Source organism: Coregonus clupeaformis, chromosome 10, assembly GCF_020615455.1.
Source record: "Coregonus clupeaformis isolate EN_2021a chromosome 10, ASM2061545v1, whole genome shotgun sequence".
NCBI classification, from domain to species: Eukaryota; Metazoa; Chordata; class Actinopteri; order Salmoniformes; family Salmonidae; genus Coregonus; species Coregonus clupeaformis.
Window position 1 is genome coordinate 57,664,765 of NC_059201.1, and position 19,405 is coordinate 57,684,169.

Here is a 19,405-nt window from a genome sequence, read left to right on the forward strand (position 1 = left end):
AGCAGTTTTAAAGCTAATTTTCTTGCAATTCTATACATTTTGCCATGTCTAATGTGAATTCATGTGATATATTAGTGACAAAAAAATTACAACGATATCTATGGGCAAAAAATGTATAATAATTAAAACAACTTTAGGTAACATAAGTTAGTTGATCTGGAGATTTCTGACAGGTTATAAATAGCTCTCTAAGGTATGCAATGACTAACATGACAAGAGGAACTGATGATGCACTACCCAATTTTGAAATTGCATTCTACTATTACAACTTTCAAGAGTAAGTTTAAAGCACGAGTGAGTTCCTTTAAAAAAAAAAATACACGCCCCGTGTATCGTAGGATAAATAAAGGGGGCATATAAGTGGACAATGAAAGCTCTTACAATATTCAATGATTACATTTCTCTAAAACAGGCTATAGGCTACATGTGCACAACCAAGTCAGAACAGTAGGCTAAGTTATGAGGGGGAAAGGGACCAAATTATTAGGGTGAGGCACATGGGCTACTAACAGCTTACTACACAACATACACTTAGTATTACTTTCTTAGCTACAGTATACATATCTCCCTGTCATATTACATTATTTATACAATACATCTTTGGACTCACCTTGTTGTGCTGTGCTCATTTGAACAGGAAGGTGGCACGGAGGTCTTTCGTGGGCAAATTTAGTCATCAAACTTTGTCATCAAAATCTGGCATTCTCTGGATTTATGGTGCTTTCAAGACAACTGGGAACTCTGAAAAAAACAAGGTTGAATCAGGACGTCAGTGATCTTCAGGTCGAAACTCTAGAAAGTGGCCCGAGTTCCCGACTTGGAATTCCGAGTTGGATGAAAGTTCAAAACGTATTTTCCCAGTCGGAGCTTGTTTCTTTCAGAGTTCCCATTTGTCTTGAACTCACTGAAGTCTGAGATTTCCCAGTTCCGAGTTTCCAGTTGTTTTGAACGCGCAGAAGTCATGCTGGATTGACAGCATGGCCAATGTATTCAACCTTTGCTGGCCCATGGTATTTAAATGTTTATCCTTTTAAGCTTGGAAAAGAGACCCTTAAACCCAGACTTGGACCACACACCCCTCCACTGAATATCAGGCTAGAGATTGCTTTGCAATGCTTGCAGTTAGCCACTGATTCCTTCCAAACCACTCATTGTGGAATTTGCACCTGCCTTCGCCTAATCCTGATTCGTCCAAATAATCAATGAAGAAAACCCAAAACCAGGAACACCTGCTGCTCGTCATCACACAATTCTACGTGAGTCTTGACAGATTCACGCCGTTTACAAAATCTGTCCACGAGAGATTATGGAACCCCTGGACCAGGCAATTCGTCAATCGAAAGGAAATAACACACATTTCCCTAAAATCTACTGATCATTTCATCTCATTATACGCGGAGAATATTTTACGATATCTAGACAATGTAACTCAATTGCTCCAAAACAACCACAGGCTGGAATATGTTCCAGGATTCATCCGATGGCATTGCATTGAGGAGTTTACCACATCAGTCACCGGTTTCATTAATAAGTGTATCGATGACATCATCCCCACAGTGACCATACGTACATATCCCAACCAGAAGCCATGGATTACAGGCAACATCCGCACTGAGCTAAAGGCTAGAGCATGCTGCTTTCACGGAGAGGGACACTAATCCTGTGTGGCTAAATTGGTAGAGCATGGTGCTTGTAACGCCAGGGTTGTGGGTTCAATTCCCACGGTGGACCAGTACAAAAAAGTTCTGATAAATGTCAAATGTAATCCGGACGCTTATAGGATGAAGATCGAATCCTACTACACCGGCTCTGACGCTCGTCGGATATGGCAGGGCTTGCAAACTATCACGGATTACAAAGGGAAACCCAGCCGCGAGCTGCCCGGTGACGCGAGCTGACCAGCTTCTATGCTTGCTTCGAGACAAGCAACACTGAACCATGCATGAGAGCACCAGCTGTTCCGGATGACTGTGGGATCACACTCTCCATAGCCGATGTGAGTAAGACCTTTAAACAGCTTAACATTCACAAGGCCGCAGGGCCAGATAGATTACCAGGACGAGTACTCAGAGCATGCACTGACCAGCTGGCAAGTGTCTTCACTGACATTTTCAATCTCTCCCTGACCCAGTCCTTAATACCTACATGTTTCAAGCAGACCACCATAGTCCCTGAGCCCAAGAACGCCAAGGTAACCTGTCTAAATGACTATCGCCCCGTAGCACTCACATCTGTAGCCATGAAATGCTTTGAAAGGCTGGTCATGGCTCACATCAACACCATCATCCCACACACCCTGGACCCACTCCAATTCGCCTACCACCCCAACAGATCCACAGATGACCCAATCTCTATTCCACTCCACACTGCCCTTTCCCACCTGGACAAAAGAAACACCTATGTGAGAATGCTGTTCATTGACTACAGCTCAGCGTTCAACACCATAGTGTCTTCCAAGCTCATCACTAAGCTGGGGACCCTGGGACTGAACACTTACCTCTGTAACTGGATCCTGGACTTCCTGACGGATCACCCCCAGGTGGTGAGGGTAGGCAACAACACATCCACCACGCTGACCCTCAACATGGGGGCCCCTCGGGATGCGTGCTTAGTTCCCTCCTATATTCCCTGTTCACCCACGACTGTGTGGCCGCGCATGACTCCAACACCATCAGTAAGTTTGCAGACGACAAGACGGTGGTAGGCCTGATCACCAACAACGATGAGACAGCCTATAGGAGGTCAGAGACCTGGCAGTGTGGTGCCAGGACAACAACCTTTCCCTCAAAGTCAGCAAGAGAAAGGAGCTGATCGTGGACTACAGGAAATGGAGGGCCGAACACGCCGATAGGGTTGTAGTGGAGCGGATCGAGATCTTCAAGTTCCTCAGTGTTCACATCACTAAGGACCTATCATGGTCCGAACACAACAACACAGTCGTGAAGAGTGCACAACAACACCTCTTCCCCCTCAGGAGGATAAAAAGATTAGGCATGGGCCCTCATATCCTTAAAAAGTTATACAGCTGCACCATTGAGAGCATCTTGACTGGCTGCATCATGGCTTGGTATGGCAACTGCTTGGCATCCGACCGTAAGGCGCTACAGAGGTAGTGTGTAAGGCTCCCTGCCATCCAGGACCTCTATACCAGGCGGTGCCAGAAAAAGCCCCTAAACATTGTCAAAGCCTCCAGCCAACCAAGTTATTGACTGTTCTCTCTGCTACCGCACAGTACCGGAGCGCCAAGTCTGGGAACGCTCCTGATCAGTTTCTACCCCAAAGGCATAAGACTGCTGAATAGTTAATCAAATGGCTATCCGGACTATTTGCATTGACCCCCTTTTTTTGCATTGACTCTCTTGCACTGGCTCTAGTCCAGTGGTCACCTACCTTTTCTGAGTCAAGATCACTTTCTGAGTCAAAATGTAAGCCGAGATCTACCGCTCAGATTTTTAAAAACATTACTTAAAAGAAACTATTAAAAACAGTACTGTAGTAATGAAGTTTGTGCAGTAGGCTATACAGTGGGGGGAAAAAGTATTTAGTCAGCCACCAATTGTGCAAGTTCTCCCACTTAAAAAGATGAGAGAGGCCTGTAATTTTCATCATAGGTACACGTCAACTATGACAGACAAATTGAGAGAAAAAAAATCCAGAAAATCACATTGTAGGATTTTTAATGAATTTATTTGCAAATTATGGTGGAAAATAAGTATTTGGTCACCTACAAACAAGCAAGATTTCTGGCTCTCACAGACCTGTAACTTCTTCTTTAAGAGGCTCCTCTGTCCTCCACTCGTTACCTGTATTAATGGCACCTGCTTGAACTTGTTATCAGTATAAAAGACACCTGTCCACAACCTCAAACAGTCACACTCCAAACTCCACTATAGCCAAGACCAAAGAGCTGTCAAAGGACACCAGAAACAAAATTGTAGACCTGCACCAGGCGGGGAAGACTGAATCTGCAATAGGTAAGCAGCTTGGTTTGAAGAAATCAACTGTGGGAGCAATTATTAGGAAATGGAAGATATACAAGACCACTGATAATCTCCCTCGATCTGGGGCTCCACGCAAGATCTCACCCCGTGGGGTCAAAATGATCACAAGAACGGTGAGCAAAAATCCCAGAACCACACGGGGGGACCTAGTGAATGACCTGCAGAGAGCTGGGACCAAAGTAACAAAGCCTACCATCAGTAACACACTACGCCGCCAGGGACACAAATCCTGCAGTGCCAGACGTGTCCCCCTGCTTAAGCCAGTACATGTCCAGGCCCGTCTGAAGTTTGCTAGAGTGCATTTGGATGATCCAGAAGAGGATTGGGAGAATGTCATATGGTCAGATGAAACCAAAATAGAACTTTTTTGGTAAAAACTCAACTCGTCGTGTTTGGAGGACAAAGAATGCTGAGTTGCATCCAAAGAACACCATACCTACTGTGAAGCATGGGGGTGGAAACATCATGCTTTGGGGCTGTTTTTTCTGCAAAGGGACCAGGACGACTGATCCGTGTAAAGGAAAGAATGAATGGGGCCATGTATCGTGAGATTTTGAGTGAAAACTTCCTTCCATCAGCAAGGGCATTGAAGATGAAACGTGGCTGGGTCTTTCAGCATGACAATGATCCCAAACACACCGCCCGGGCAACGAAGGAGTGGCTTCGTAAGAAGCATTTCAAGGTCCTGGAGTGGCCTAGCCAGTCTCCAGATCTCAACCCCATAGAACATCTTTGGAGGGAGTTGAAAGTCCGTGTTGCCCAGCGACAGCCCCCAAAACATCACTGCTCTAGAGGAGATCTGCATGGAGGAATGGGCCAAAATACCAGCAACAGTGTGTGAAAACCTTGTGAAGACTTACAGAAAACGTTTGACCTGTGTCATTGCCAACAAAGGGTATATAACAAAGTATTGAGAAACTTTTGTTATTGACCAAATACTTATTTTCCACCATAATAAGCAAATAAATTCATAAAAAATCCTACAATGTGATTTTCTGGAGAAAGAAAAATCTAATTTTGTCTGTCATAGTTGACGTGTACCTATGATGAAAATTACAGGCCTCTCTCATCTTTTTAAGTGGGAGAACTTGCACAATTGGTAGCTGACTAAATACTTTTTTTCCCCACTGTAGGCCCAATACATTATCACTGCATGTTGGCTTTACTTACATTTACATTTACATTACATTTTAGTCATTTAGCAGACGCTCTTATCCAGAGCGACTTACAGGAGCAATTAGGGTTAAGTGCCTTGCTCAAGGGCACATTTACGTCATTTAGCAGACGCTCTTATCCAGAGCGACTTACAAATTGGTGCATTCACCCTATAGCCAGTGGGAAAACCACTTACTTGAATTGCCGTGCCAATGCATAGTTGTTCTTCTCAGACCATTTAAAAAAAAGTATATTTCCAAATTTGAAGTTGGCTATATGATCACACCAGTAATAGATACTGTAAGTTGTATTACTTGTGAGGTACAGCTGAGTGAGCATAATTTAAATAATTCGCTTTTTGATTTTACTGGGCTGATGGTGCCTGCATCTGATGGTCAGTCTCAGCGGAGGGAGAAAGCAGCAGACTGAGGGTTCGCCTCTCAACATCCCTCGCTCTACTTTTCCTCCGCTAACCAAAAAGGGACACCGTCTTCCAGTTTATGCCGAAACTCGAATCGCACTGCATTATTTTTGCCTCATTCACAAATCCATGTTGTTACTCCTATGGCCAGACACACAAAATGGTTAAAAATGGGAACACGTCGCCTATCCGGCGCACAGGGCAGCTGAATCTGGTGCACCTTACCATCAACAGCGCAAGACAAATTGAAGAAATAGGAACGGAAGGCTTTATCGTTTGGCGATCGACTAGGAATGCCTTGGAGAGCGACCAGTCGATCATGATCGACCGGTTGGTGACCACTGCTCTAGTCTATGCACCAGGGGTGAAAGTAGATTTAATTTCTTACTGGTACGGGATACCCAAACGCGAGCAAATTTTTTTTTATATAGCTAGGTATAATCATAGAATTACATAGAATCCCTATTCATTTTATGTATGATCTCTGTGGGCCAAGTAGTCTAGGCTGTCACACCCTGATCTGTTTCACCTGTCTTTGTGATTGTCTCCACCCCCCTCCAGGTGTCGCCCATCTTCCCCATTATCCCCAGTGTATTTATACCTGTGTTCTCTGTTTGTCTGTTGCCAGTTCGTTTTGTTTCGTCAAGCCTACCAGTGTTTTTCCCCTTGCTCCTGTCTTTCTCAAGTTCCTGTTTTCTAGTTTTCCCGGTTTTGACCATTCTGCCTGCCCTGACCCTGAGCCTGCCTGCCGTTCTGTACCTTTTGTAACCAGATAACCAGATGTTTGTTCCTGACGCAGTCCGCTCCTCGGTACTGGAGTGCGCCCACTCTTCCAGGCTTGCCTGCCACCCGGGCTCCCGTCGGACCCTTGTGCGACAATGCTTTTGGTGGCCTACCATGGTTCCTGACGTCTCCGCGTTCGTCGCCGCCTGCACGATCTGTGCGCAGAACAAAACTCCTCGGCAAGCTACGGCTGGTCTCCTTTAACCTCTACCTGTCCCTCACCATCTCTGATCTCACATATCCCTGGACTTTGCCACGGGTCTTCCCCCGTCTGATGGCAACACCGCCATCATGACAGCTGTGGACCGGTTTTCCATTCCTCTCCACAAACTACCCTCTGCCAAAGAGACTGCCCAGCTCATGGTGCAGCACGTCTTCCGGATCCATGGACTCACAGTGGACATGGTCTCCTGAGTGGCGCAGTGGTATGAAAAAAAACAAAAAAATAACATATACATTCACTAACTGTAAGTCGCTCTGGATAAGAGTGTCTGCTAAATGACTGAAATGTAAAATGTAAATGTCTCCGACCGGGGTCCTCAATTCTTGGCCCAGTTCTGGAAGGCGTTCTACACACTCATTGGGTCGTCGGCCAGCCTGTCCTCCGGTTTCCACCCTCAGTCCAACGAGCCAACCAAGACCTGGAGACGACTGCGCTGCCTGGTCTCCACCAACCCCACCACCGGAAGCCAGCAACTAGTGTGGGTCCAATACGCCCGCAACACCCTTCCCTGCTCTGCCACGAGTCTTTCGCCCTTTGAGTGTTCCCTGGGTTATCAGCCCCCACTCTTCCCGGAGCAAGAGGAAGAGGTCGGTATACCCTCGGCCCAGATGTTTGTCCACCGCTGTCGTCATACCTGGAGGAGAGCCCGGTTTGCTCCAGGTATCGACGACAAGCGGACCGCCACCGGACCCCGGCTTCCCGGTATCGTCTCGGGCAGATGGTAGGCTGTCCACGCGAGATCTGCCCCTCCGGGTGGAGTCCCGCAAACTTTCCCCCCGGTTTATCGGCCCTTTCCCCATCTCCAAGATCATTAGCCCCCCCCAGAGGTCAGGCTGACCGAGACCCCCAGACGTTCCATGAACGCCTTCCAGACCTTGGATGTGAACTGGGGACCTTGGTCGGACACTATATCCTCTGGTACCCCGTAGTGCCGGAAGACGTGTGTAAACAGGGCCTCCGCAGTTTGCAGAGCCGTGGAGAGACCGGGCAGAGGAAGGATGCGGCAGGCCTTGGAAAAGCGGTCCACAATGACCTGGATGGTGGTGTTACCTTGGGAGAGGGGAAGATCAGTCAGGAAATCAACACTTAGGTGAGACCATGGTCGTTGTGGAACTGGTAAAGGTTGTAACTTACCCGCTGAGAGGTGCCTAGGTGCCTTACTCTGGGCGCACACCGAGCAGGAGGAGACATACACCCTCACGTCCTTAGCCAAGGTAGGCCACCAGTAATTTCCGGTCAGGCAGCGCACTGAACGACCGATACCTGGGTGACCAGAGGAGGGTGACGTGTGCCCAGTAGATCAGATGATCACAGATAAGAGCAGGCCCGTACCGCAGCCCAGCTGGACACTGAGGTGGAGATGGATCTGTGCGTAATGCCTGCTCTATATCCGCGTCCATCGCCCATACTACTGGCACCACATTGCAGGAGGCCGGGAGTACGGGGGTGTTGTCTCTGGGCCTCTCCTCTGTGTCATACAGCCGTGACAATGCGTCTGCCTTCACGTTCTTCGTACCCGGGATGTATGACAGTGTAAAATCAAACCGTGTGAAAAATAGGGCCCACCTGGCCTGGCGAGGATTCAGCCTCCTCGCTGCCCGGATGTACTCCAGGTTACGGTGGTCCGTCCAGACGAGGAAAGGGTGTTTCACCCCTTCGAGCCAATGCCTCCACACGGTCAAGGCTCAGACAACAGCCAACAGCTCCCGATCACCAACGTCGTAGTTCTGTTCCGCCGGGCTGAGCTTCTTAGAGAAGAAGGCACAGGGGTGGAGCTTGGGTGGCGTGCCCGAGCGTTGAGACAGGACAGCGCCTATCCCTAACTCGGACGTATCCACCTCCACTACGAACGATAGTGATGGATCGGGGTGAGCCAGTACCGGGGCAGAGGTGAACAGACCCTGCAGTTTGCTGAAGGCCAGGTCAGCCTCAGCAGACCAGCGGAGCCGGGACGGCCCACCCTTCAACAGGGATGTAATGGGAGCTGCGACCTTGCCAAACCCCGGATAAACCTCTGATAGTAGTTGGCGAAGCCAAGGAAGCGCTGCACCTCCTTAACCGTGGTTGGAGTCGGCCAATTACGCACGGCTGTAATGCGATCTCCCTCCATCTCCACACCTGAGGTGGTAATGTGGTATCCGAGGAAGGAGACAGACTGCTGGCAAAACATACACTTCTCTGCCTTGGCATTTTCCAACAGTCGGGCCAGCACTTTGCGAACCAGGGACACATTTTCGGCGCGCGTAGCGGAATACACCAGAATGTCATCGTGACAGATGGAGACATGTTTGATGGTTGGGTTTAATGGGATGGGAGGTTGGGGGTGGAGGCTCACTTCTTTTTGTTTATTTTCCTTTACATACTAAATGTATTATACATTACCCCTCCACCAAAGAAAATAAATACAAATTTGGTCACAAAAAAATATAAAACCTCTTTGGCCGAGGAGAACATTATTAGCACTATAGACACTAGAGCTGTAGCTATGAGGCTTAGCTACAGAAACCCTCACGCCTGAGAAAGTAAAGCCATTCTAGAAAACCAGAAGTCAGTCAAAACCAAATACATGTGAGACAAGTTTATTCGAGGGAATCTGAATTTGGACTTATCCGAACCATTTTTGTCTCTCATTTAGTGTCTGGGTGCTTTGCACATTTTGTTACCCACAGAGTCCTTTTCAGTTCCCACACACGCCTTGCCCTTTGAGGCTAGTTTTGTAGGTTGCACCTTAAAAATGTTATGAGCCAAAGTCATGAAACCAGTAACACAGAGGACTCGTGCAGAAAATAGTTTTTGGTATGTTTTCACCACCGTTTCGCAATATGATTAAATGGGTCCCAAAAAGGCTCCAGAGGTAAGTGTCTGCTCTCAATAGATCACTTCAACTAGGTACTATTTGTCCAGTCACATCATTGACAAGTCTACTTGGAAACTATAAGTACGGTACAGGCAGCAGAGTAACAACTGACAAACATACATTTGATTAGTTAGAACATATAGGGCTCCGTAGAGTAGACCCCTAAACACCTGATCCAAGGTTAGTTGTGTTTCAAATCTATACGGTTTGATTTAAATACTTAGAAAGAATACTAATCCTGAACCTGTGGTTTAAGGCCACACATGGTCAGAGACAGGGGAGTGCTGAACTCAGCTTGAATTTATGACCTGTTTGTGTGTGTTTGAGAGAGACGAGAGAGAGAGAGAGTGAGGAGCACAGCTGGCCCAGCCTATAGGGTCATAAACCCAGTGTGAATGCCAGCTCATATAACAACAGGGCTGCGTCCCAAATCGCACCCTATTTCCATAGGGCTCTGGTCAAAAGTAGTGTGCTACATAGTGAATTGGGTGCCATTTGAGACGCAGCTAGGACCTCGCTGACTCAGCACCTTTACAGTGTTTGTGTAGACAGTGAATTAGGTGTCTGTGGAGGATCAAAAAGCCTTTAAGGTATCTCACATTATAGGGAAAAGTATGTGGGGGCTGTTGGTGCAATAAAGGTTAATCTGTGACGAGGAAACGGGAGAGAGAGAATTATCATCTTTGGTCACGCCAGAAAGATAGCCAATGGCTGATTGTGTAATTCTGCTACCTACTGGACAGTTTGGGCATGAGGAGAGGGAAGGAAACTAACTAACTGCACACCAGTCCTGTTATAATAATACAACTTGAATGGGATTTAAAGTATCTGTCCACTGTTCCAGATCTTTATGAAATATGACCTCAAACGAATTACAATATGAATGAAATAGATGTCGTTACCATTTTATTAATCAAGGATGTTAAAAAACATATTTTCTCTGTGCCCCTGCTTGGCCTGTTAGGAAACAACATAGTGGTTTGGGCGTACACCAGACATAAACAGCTGATTTGCCAGACGCGCATACACTTGGATATTCAAATTGGGCAGACAGCCTGTGGAACTGCTAGGGCACTTTACTATATATTACTATTCCTGACATTTTTGTTGTTAGCTAACTAGTCGTGATTGCTAGCAGCCAAGCTAGGTAGCCAACCTTTGCTACCTATATCAGTCAACAACAGCTAAATAGGTTTCCTCCTGATATCCAACATTTAGCTACAAACCACAGGATTTAAAATGGAGTGGCGAGATGGTTGTCGTGTGGAGGATCTGCATTGATTACATTTTTTGTTGGCTAGCCAGCTAGCTAAGTAAGTAAGCCACGATCGCTAACATTAGCATGCTAGCTAACTGCTTCTAAACAGCCAGCATGCCAACTCTTACAAACCACATAATTTGAAATAGAAGTGACTGGCGAGATAGTTGTTGTATAGGCTTTGTGCTGTTTGCTAACTACAGCTGTGGATTGCTTGGCCTGCTAAACTGCTTGTGTGCAGTGTGCACTCCTGAGCCCGTTTCTCCCCTAGTCTCCTTCTCCCCACATAAAAAATGCTATAGTATACTATGGTATAAATACTATAGTATTCACAGTAGTTGTTTTGCCAACTTCACTGTAGTATTCACTGTAGTATTTACTATAGTACATTTTTACAATTCACATTTTTATAATTTAGCAGAGGCTCTTATCCAGAGCGATTTACAGGTAGTGCATTCATCTTAAGATAGCTAGGTGGGACCACCACATATCGCAGGCATAGAAAGTACATTTTTCCTCAATAAAGTAGCTGTCAGTAGAGTCAGAGCTAGAAGTGGTGGGGTCAAGGTGAGAAGGAGGATTATTTAAGATACTGTTTGAAGAGGGAGAGCCATGAGACCTGAGGTGGCAGAACGGAGTGCTTGGGTTGGGGTGTAAGGGTTTGAGCATTGCACAATTGGCCCAGCATCGTCCGGGTTTGGCCGGTGTAGGCCATCATTGTAAATAAGAATTTGTTCTTAACTGACTTGCCTAGTTAAATAAAGGTAAAATAAAAATAAAAAAAATAAAAAGGGAGGGAGGGGCAGTTCCTCTTGCTGTTCCGTAGGTAAGCAGCATAGTTTTGTAGAGGATGCAAGCTTTGACTGGAAGCCAGTGGAGTGTACAGAGGAGCGGGGTGACATGAGAGAACTTGGGAAGATTAAAAACCAAGCGGGCTGCAGCGTTCTGGATAAGTTGCAGGGGTTTGATGGCACAAGCGGGGAGCCCAGACAACAGCGAGTTGCGGTAAAGTGCCTGGATTAGGACATGCGCCACTTCCTGTGTGAGGTAGGGTCGTACTCTACGGATGTTGTAGACCATGAACCTGCAGGAGCGAGTCACTGCTTTGATGTTTGCAGGGAATGACAGGTTGTTGTCCAGGGTCACGGCAAGGTTATTTGCACTCTGGGAGGGCGACACTGTGGCGTTGTCAACCGTGATGGAGAGGTCTTTGAGCGGGCAGGCCTACCCCGGGAGGAAGAGCAGCTCCGTCTTGTCGAGGCTGAGCTTGAGGTGGTGGGCCGACAGAGATGCGTGTCACCACCTGGGTGTCAGAAGGGGGGAAGGAGAAAAGGAGTTGAGTGTCATCCACATAGCAATGATAGGAGAGACCATGTGAGGATATGACGGAGCCGAGTGACTTGGTGTATAGAGAAAAGAGGAGAGGGCTTAGAACCAAGCCCTGGGAGACACCAGTAGTAAAAGCACGTGGTGCAGACACAGATCCTCTCCATGCTACCTGGTAGGAGTGGCCTGAAAGGTAGGATGCAATCCAAGAGTGTGCAGAGCCTGAGAAGCCCAGCCCTGAGAGGATGGTTCACGGTTTCGAAGGCAGCGGATAGATCTAGGAGAATGAGAACAGAGGAGCATTAGCAGTGGATACAGAGGAAGAGAAGATAGAGAGGAGGGAGTGAAAGGACAATAGGTCCTCCGGAAGTTTAGTTTTCCTTCATTTTCGCTCAGCTGCCCGCAGCCCTGTTCTGTAAGCTCGCAATGAGTCACTCAGCCACGGAGCAGGAGGGGAGGGTCGAGCCGGCCGGGAGGAAAGGGGACAGTGCGAGTCATAGGATGCGGAAAGGGAGGACAGTAGGGTCAAAGAGGCAGAATCAAGAGACAGGAGGGAGAAGGATTTAGCAGAAGGGAGAGATGATAGGATAGAAAGGAGAGAGTAGTTGGAGAGCGAAGATTGCGATGGCGCATGACCATCTGGGTAGGGGCTGAGTGGTTAGGGTTGGAGGAAAGAGAGACAGAAAAGGAAACAAAGTAGTGACCAGAGACTTGGAGGGGGGTTGCAGAGAGATTAGGCAGCGAGCAGCCTCTAGTAAAGATGAGGTCAAGCGTATTGCCTGCTTTGTGAGTTGGAGGGGATTGGGAAAGGGTGAGGTTAGAAGAGGCAAGGAGGGGAAAGAGAGAGTTGGAAATAAATAAATTGAAGGCAGACGTTGGGAGGTTGAAGTCGCCAAGTACGAAGAGCGGTGAGCCATCTTCAGGAAATGAGCTTATCAAGGTGTCAAGCTCATTGAGGAACTCTCCAAGGGCACCTGGTGGTCGATAGATGACAATAATGTTAAGCTTAAGTGACAAGTGACAGTGACAGCATGGAATTCAAATGAGGAGATGGACAGGTGAGAGAGGGAGAAAAGTGAAAATCTCCACTTAGGAGAAATTAGTAGACCTCTGCCACCACCGCGACGACCAGATGCTCTCGGACTATGAGAGAAAATGTAGTCAGATGAAGAAAGAGCAGCTGGAGTAGCAGTGTTCTCTGGGGTGATCCATGTCTCCGCCAGGGCCAAAAGGTCAAAGGACTGAAGGGCAGTATAGGCTGGGATGAACGTTCTTGACTGCAGATCGGCAGTCCCGGAATAGTATACTGTAGTATACTGTAGTATTTACAGTTAACTATAGTATAAATACTGTAGTAAAAGAAAACGTTAGTATATACTATAGTAATTAATGTAGTGTTTTGGGGGATTGTATTATACTGTAGTATTTACTGTAGTGTTTTTGCGGACTGGAATATACTGTAGTATTTACTGTAGTGATTTTGCAGACATTACTCTAATATTTACAATAGTGTTTTTGTTTTATTATCTTTGACATAGAAATGGAGGCTTTCTCCTTGAGGAAACCTACTGGAGAAATACTAAAAGAGCAAGTTTTCCATAACCCGTAGGTAGTGAAATTGTGAAAAGTATGAAAATGCCCTTTTATTGTAAGAGCTGTTTGAAAAGACCACCTGAAATTTCAGCCTGTTTTGGTGGGATAGAGTTTTGGCCTGCCTGGTGACATCAATTAGTTAATAGACCAATAAGAAAGAGAGTTCCAAACCTCTCTGCCAATAACAACTAGTTTCTACTTCCCCTCAAGACTCAGACAACTCCCAGACAGTCCTAGCTAAATTACATTTTTTTTGTTTACATTTTAGTCATTTAGCAGACGCTCTTATCCAGAGCGACTTACAGTTAGTGAGTGCATGCATTTTTTCATACTGGCCCCCCGTGGGAATCGAACCCACAACCCTGGCGTTGCAAGCGCCATGCTCTACCAACTGAGCTACACGGGGCCAATTCTTTCTTTTGAAATTGCTCTTTGCTAAGAAGCTATTTTAATTTAAAACAATCACAGTAAGGTACTTAATTGTTACCTAGAAATTATATGATATTGAGATAAAAATGGCTGAATTGGACCTTTAAGATATCTGAATGCACTATTACACTAATTGAGATTATTTACTCATTGATCTGATTTGTTATATCTAAAAGTTTATATTGGGCCTATTTTGGGGTTGAATAAGCTGTATTGAACGGTATTCAACTCAAACTTCAAGTTCTATTTGGCTGTGAGGACCTAACATTTTCAGTGTTGGGGGTTCAAGGGAGTTTTCTCTACCCTACTTTCTCTGTCCTCCTTTAAAGGCGTTTTCACCAGGGGTTGGAACCAAAATTAATTTACCAATCATTTTGTTCTGAACAGAACCATTATTTTTTTTGTTTGTTCCACTGTTCTGACCAGCAAAATAATGTTCTGAACCGGTTTGAACCAAATAAAAGTAACGGTTTATATCATTCCTTTCTGTTCCTTTCTTTTTGCAGAGCAGCACCAGAATTAAAATAAATACGTCTTGCCTTTTTGTAGTTAATAAATCCAATGGGAAAGGTGATAACTATAGTATCCTTAACTAGCATTGAGAAAGTGAATCCATTCTTCTCTAATTAAAAATCTCTCTCCTTAATTTCTGAATCATGCTTGATTTCACCACTGAGCCCACTATGAGAGAGAGAGAGAGAGAGAGAGAGAGAGAGAGAGAGAGAGAGAGAGAGAGAGAGAGAGAGAGAGAGAGAGAGAGAGAGAGAGAGAGAGAGAGAGAGAGAGAGACCTAAGAGGCCTTGACTACTGTTGAATGTGAAGATGGAGGCATTTTTCATTGAAGTAAAACAACATTTAGAGAAAAAAAAGAGTATGCCTACAGTGAAAAGACAACAAGAGGAATGTCCTCCGTGTGGACAAGTTTTAATATTGTAGTGGACTAGATGAGAAGAACATTGGCAAGGCCAAATGCAGGCTACTGTTCAACTCACTATTCAGGTAGGATGTAATTTTGGAAGTTACTTTTATTTATTTTTGTATTTATAATAATTTGTGTTATTATTATTGTATATCATTGTTATTATTGAAGCCTATCTATTAATCAAAACCAGTTCTTTAAATATACAAATTAAATTCCAACTGTAATGCTGCGTTTGCCATAATATAATAGCCTGCTGGTATTTTCCCTATAAACAAGGGATTTACTTTTGATATTACCCTAATAAAGTTTAGAAACTTTTGTGAAGGTATGGTGTGACTATTATTAAGCTTCAGCTACTGCAGGCCTATGATATGAAGGCAATGCGTACCAGCTCTCCAAATGGCATTTGAACTTGAGGTGAGGAAGAATGTTTTAGGCCTTCCAGATTTACTCCTATAATCTAACAATATAATGCTTATCTTAAAACAAAATTCACGAATTAGTTTCCTTCTGTATGCCTTTATCTGTATAGCAGACGCAGTACCCATCTGACATAAAGAAATGCATGTCGGTGTCGTAGCATGCCACCGGCATATCTCTCTCTATCTCTCTGGGGCTAGGCCTAAACTTCTCATCCTTCAGAAATTATTCACAGCCCTTGACTTTTTCCACATTTTGTTGTGTTAAAGCCTGAATTTAAAATGGATTAAATTGAGACCCCATAATGTCAAATTGGAGTTGTGCTTTTCAAATTTCTTACACATTAATAAAAAATGAAAAGCTGAAACGTCTTGAGTAAATAAGTATTCAACCACTTTGTTATGGCAAGCCTAAATAAATTCAGGAGGAAACATTTGCTTAACAAGTCACATAATAAGTTGCATGGACTCATTGTGTGCAATAATAGTGTTTAACATGATTTTTGAATGACTACCTCATCTCTGTACCCCACACATACAATTATCTGTAAGGTCCCTCAGTCGATCAGTACATTTCAAACACAGATTCAACCACAAAGACCAGGGAGGTTTTCCAATGCCTCGCAGAAAAGGGTACCTATTGGTAGAAGGGTAAAAATAAAAAAGCAGACATTGAATATCCCTTTGAGCATGGTGAAGTTATTAATTGCACTTTGGATGGTGTATTAATACACCCAGTCACTACAAAGATACAGTGGTCTTTCCTAACTCAGTTGAAGGAGAGGAAGGAAACCCCTCAGGGATTTCACAATGAGGCCAATGGTGACTTTAAAACAGTTACAGAGCTTAATGGCTGTGATAGGAGAAAACTGAGGATGGATCAAACAACACTGTAGTTACTCCACAATACTAACCTAATTGACAGAGTGAAAAGAAAGAAACCTGTACAGAATAAAAATATTCCAAAACATGCATCCTATTTGCAACAAGGCACTAAAGTAATACTGCAAAAAACGTGGCAAAGCAATTATCTTTTTGTCCTGAATACAAAGTGTTATGTTTGGGGCAAATCCAATACAACACATTGCTGAGTACCACTCCATATTTTCAAGCATGGTGGTGGGTGCATCATATTATGGGTATGCTTGTAATCATTAGGGCCTGGGGAGGTTTTCAGGATAAAAAACAAACGGAATGGAGCTAAGCACAGGCAAAATCCTAGAGAAAAATCTGGTTCAGTCTGCTTTCCACCAGACACTGGGAGATGAATTCACCTTTCAGCAGGACAATAACCTAAAACAGAAGACCAAATCTACACTGGAGTTGATTACTAAGAAAACAGTGAATGTTCCTGAGTGGCCGAGTTACAGGTTTTACTTAAATCTACTTGAAATCTATGGCAAGACCTGAAAATAGTTTGACAGAGCTTGAAGAATTTTGAAAAGAATAATGTGCAAATGTTGCACAATCCAGGTGTGGAAAGCCATTAGAGACTTACCTAGAAAGACTCACAGCTGTAATCACTGCCAAATGTGCTTCTACAAAGTATTGATATTTCTGTATTTCATTTTCAATAAATTTGCTAACATTTCTAAAAACATGTCTTCACTTTGTCATTATGGGGTATTGTGTGTAGATTGGTGAGAAAAAAATTATATTTAATCAATTTTGAATTTAGGTTGTAACACAACAAAATGTGGAATTAGTCAAGGGGTGTGAATACTTTCTGAAGGCACTGTAAATATATATTTTTAAATATTAATATCATACAGTGGACTCCTAAGCCTATAGGCCTATGCACGCAATGCCCTGATGCATTTAGTGCTCAAATCTCCGACAGCTGAACCGTGAGGTGGACATTTTGGGAAAGAGTACTCTGTAGAGGGGTGCTCTGTTGTGCTCTTGTGGCCTGATGGAGATGGAACTCACCAGCACTGATGTGTTTGTCCTCTGTGATCCTTTCCAGTCGGCCGAGCAGTGCATCAATGTTGAACTTGATCTGAGTCAGCTCTGATTTGATATCCTGTAGCTCGTTGGATTTCACCACTGAGCCCACTATAACAGGAGAGAGAGAGAGAGAGAGAGAGAGAGAGAGAGAGAGAGAGAGAGAGAGAGAGAGAGAGAGAGAGAGAGAGAGAGAGAGAGAGAGAGAGAGAGAGAGAGAGAGAGAGAGAGGAGAAGAGTGTTTAGGTTTAAATGTCCAATGCAGCCATTTTATCTCAATATCAAATAATTTCTGGGTAACAATTAAGCTCCTTACTGTGATTGTTTTCAATTCAAATGGTCAAAAAGAAACAAAAATAGCTACTTAGTAAAGAACAATTTCTCAAGCAAGAATTTTTGCTAAGACTGTCTGGGAGTGGTCTGAGTGAGGAGGGGAAAACTGAAAACAAGCTGTTATTGGCAGAGAGGTTTGGAACTCTTTCTTATTGGTCTATTAACTCATTTACCACCTGGTGATGTCACCAGGCAGGCCAAAACTCCATCCCACCAAAACAGGCTGAAATTTCAGGCATTACCACCATTATCACAATTTCACAGTATTATTCCAACCTCATAGTGTGGAAATATATATAAAATACAGGAAAATAAAGTTTTTGATGGCACTGGGCCTTTAATAGACATTCACCCTGACATTCATTGCAACGTAATAGCATGTGTATCAAGAGAAGATTGCTGTATATGGTAACAACACTGCAAAGGGCTATTACTCAAGACAATAACAATTACTTGTCCCAACATTATTAAATCCATTATTTAATCTTAGAATTGACTGCTTTAGAGCAGATATACCATTCTTCTAGATGAAAAGAGATGGCTTTAGAGTTGTTCAAGTTCAACCAAGCCATTTCAGGTCGAAGCTTTGTCTCGAAGACGTCTCAAACTTCATTAGATAAATTGTCGATATAGAGCGCATGCGGGAACTCACACTTCTGCTTGATGGTGCTGCCAGGGAGGACTGAACCGTGTGCCAACAGCTTGACGGGCAAAGACTTGACCCGGCGCACCAGGGGCATGGCCATGCGAGGCCGCTTAACTGGCACCACTCGAGGCACTGGTGACACTCTGCCCCTGTACTCAAACAGCCTACAGAGGGAAAGCGAGATGGGGGACACTCATCATTAACAAAGCATTTGGTGGAAGGATACTGATACGTTGATAATGTACATTTCTGTATTGAGTTATGACAGTTCAGAGGTAATAGGTCTTAAAAAGGTCTTGACATGCCTGAAACATTGAAAGGGACAACTGAGGTAGAGCACTACCTTCTCAAACGTATCTACAGTACACCATAATGTAGCTATCCTACGGTACAGTACCATGGAGTGAGAGTGATGAATACATTTTATGGAGTTTGAGAGAACTACAGGTAACTGCCAAAATAAAGGAAACTCTTGAGTTAATGAGGGATACAAAATACACTGAACAAAAATATAAACGCAACATGTAAAGTGTTGGTCCAATGTTTCATGAGCTGAAATAAATGATCCCAGAAATGTTCCATATGCACAAAAAGCTTATTTCTCTCATTTTCGGCACAAATTTATTTACATCCCTGTTAGTGAGCATTTCTCCTTTGCCAATATAATCCAGCCACCTGACAGGTGTGGCATATCAAGAAGCTGATTAAACAGCATGATCATTACATAGGTGCATATTGTGCTGGGGACAATAACAGGCCACTTTAAAATGTGAATTTCTGTCACACAACACAATGCCACAGATGTCTGAAGTTTTGAGGGAGCGTGCAATTGGCATGCTGACTGCAGGAATGTCCACCAGAGCTGTTGCCAAAGAATGTAATGTTAATTTCGCTACCATAAGCCTCCTCCAACGCGGTTCATAGAATTTGGCAGTACATCCAACCGGCCTCACAACCGCAGACCACGTGTATGGCGTCGTGTGGGCATGCGGTTTGCTGATGTCAACGTTGTGAACAGAGTGCCCATGGTGGCGGTGGGGTTATGGTATGGGCAGGCATAAGCTATGGACAGCGAACACAATTGCATTATTTTCG

At 44.5% G+C, this 19,405-nt stretch overlaps 1 protein-coding gene and 1 non-coding gene across 6 annotated transcripts in view; both read right to left on the reverse strand.

Annotated features, from left to right (window-relative positions):
* LOC121575604 (RNA-binding protein Raly) overlaps window positions 1-19,405 on the reverse strand; it is a 149,707-nt gene that overhangs the window by 27,091 nt on the left and 103,211 nt on the right. For all 5 annotated transcript variants that reach the window (XM_041888803.2, XM_041888799.2, XM_041888802.2 and 2 more), the window contains 2 exons: window positions 18,317-18,474; window positions 17,317-17,442 (listed from right to left, as the gene is read on the reverse strand). In XM_041888803.2, the coding sequence (XP_041744737.1) occupies window positions 17,317-17,442; window positions 18,317-18,474 (284 nt within the window). The remainder of the gene's footprint in view (window positions 1-17,316; window positions 17,443-18,316; window positions 18,475-19,405) is intronic.
* Window positions 13,567-13,621, reverse strand: LOC121576086. The gene has a single exon (XR_006002438.1). It is a non-coding gene; the product is annotated as a U7 small nuclear RNA (small nuclear RNA).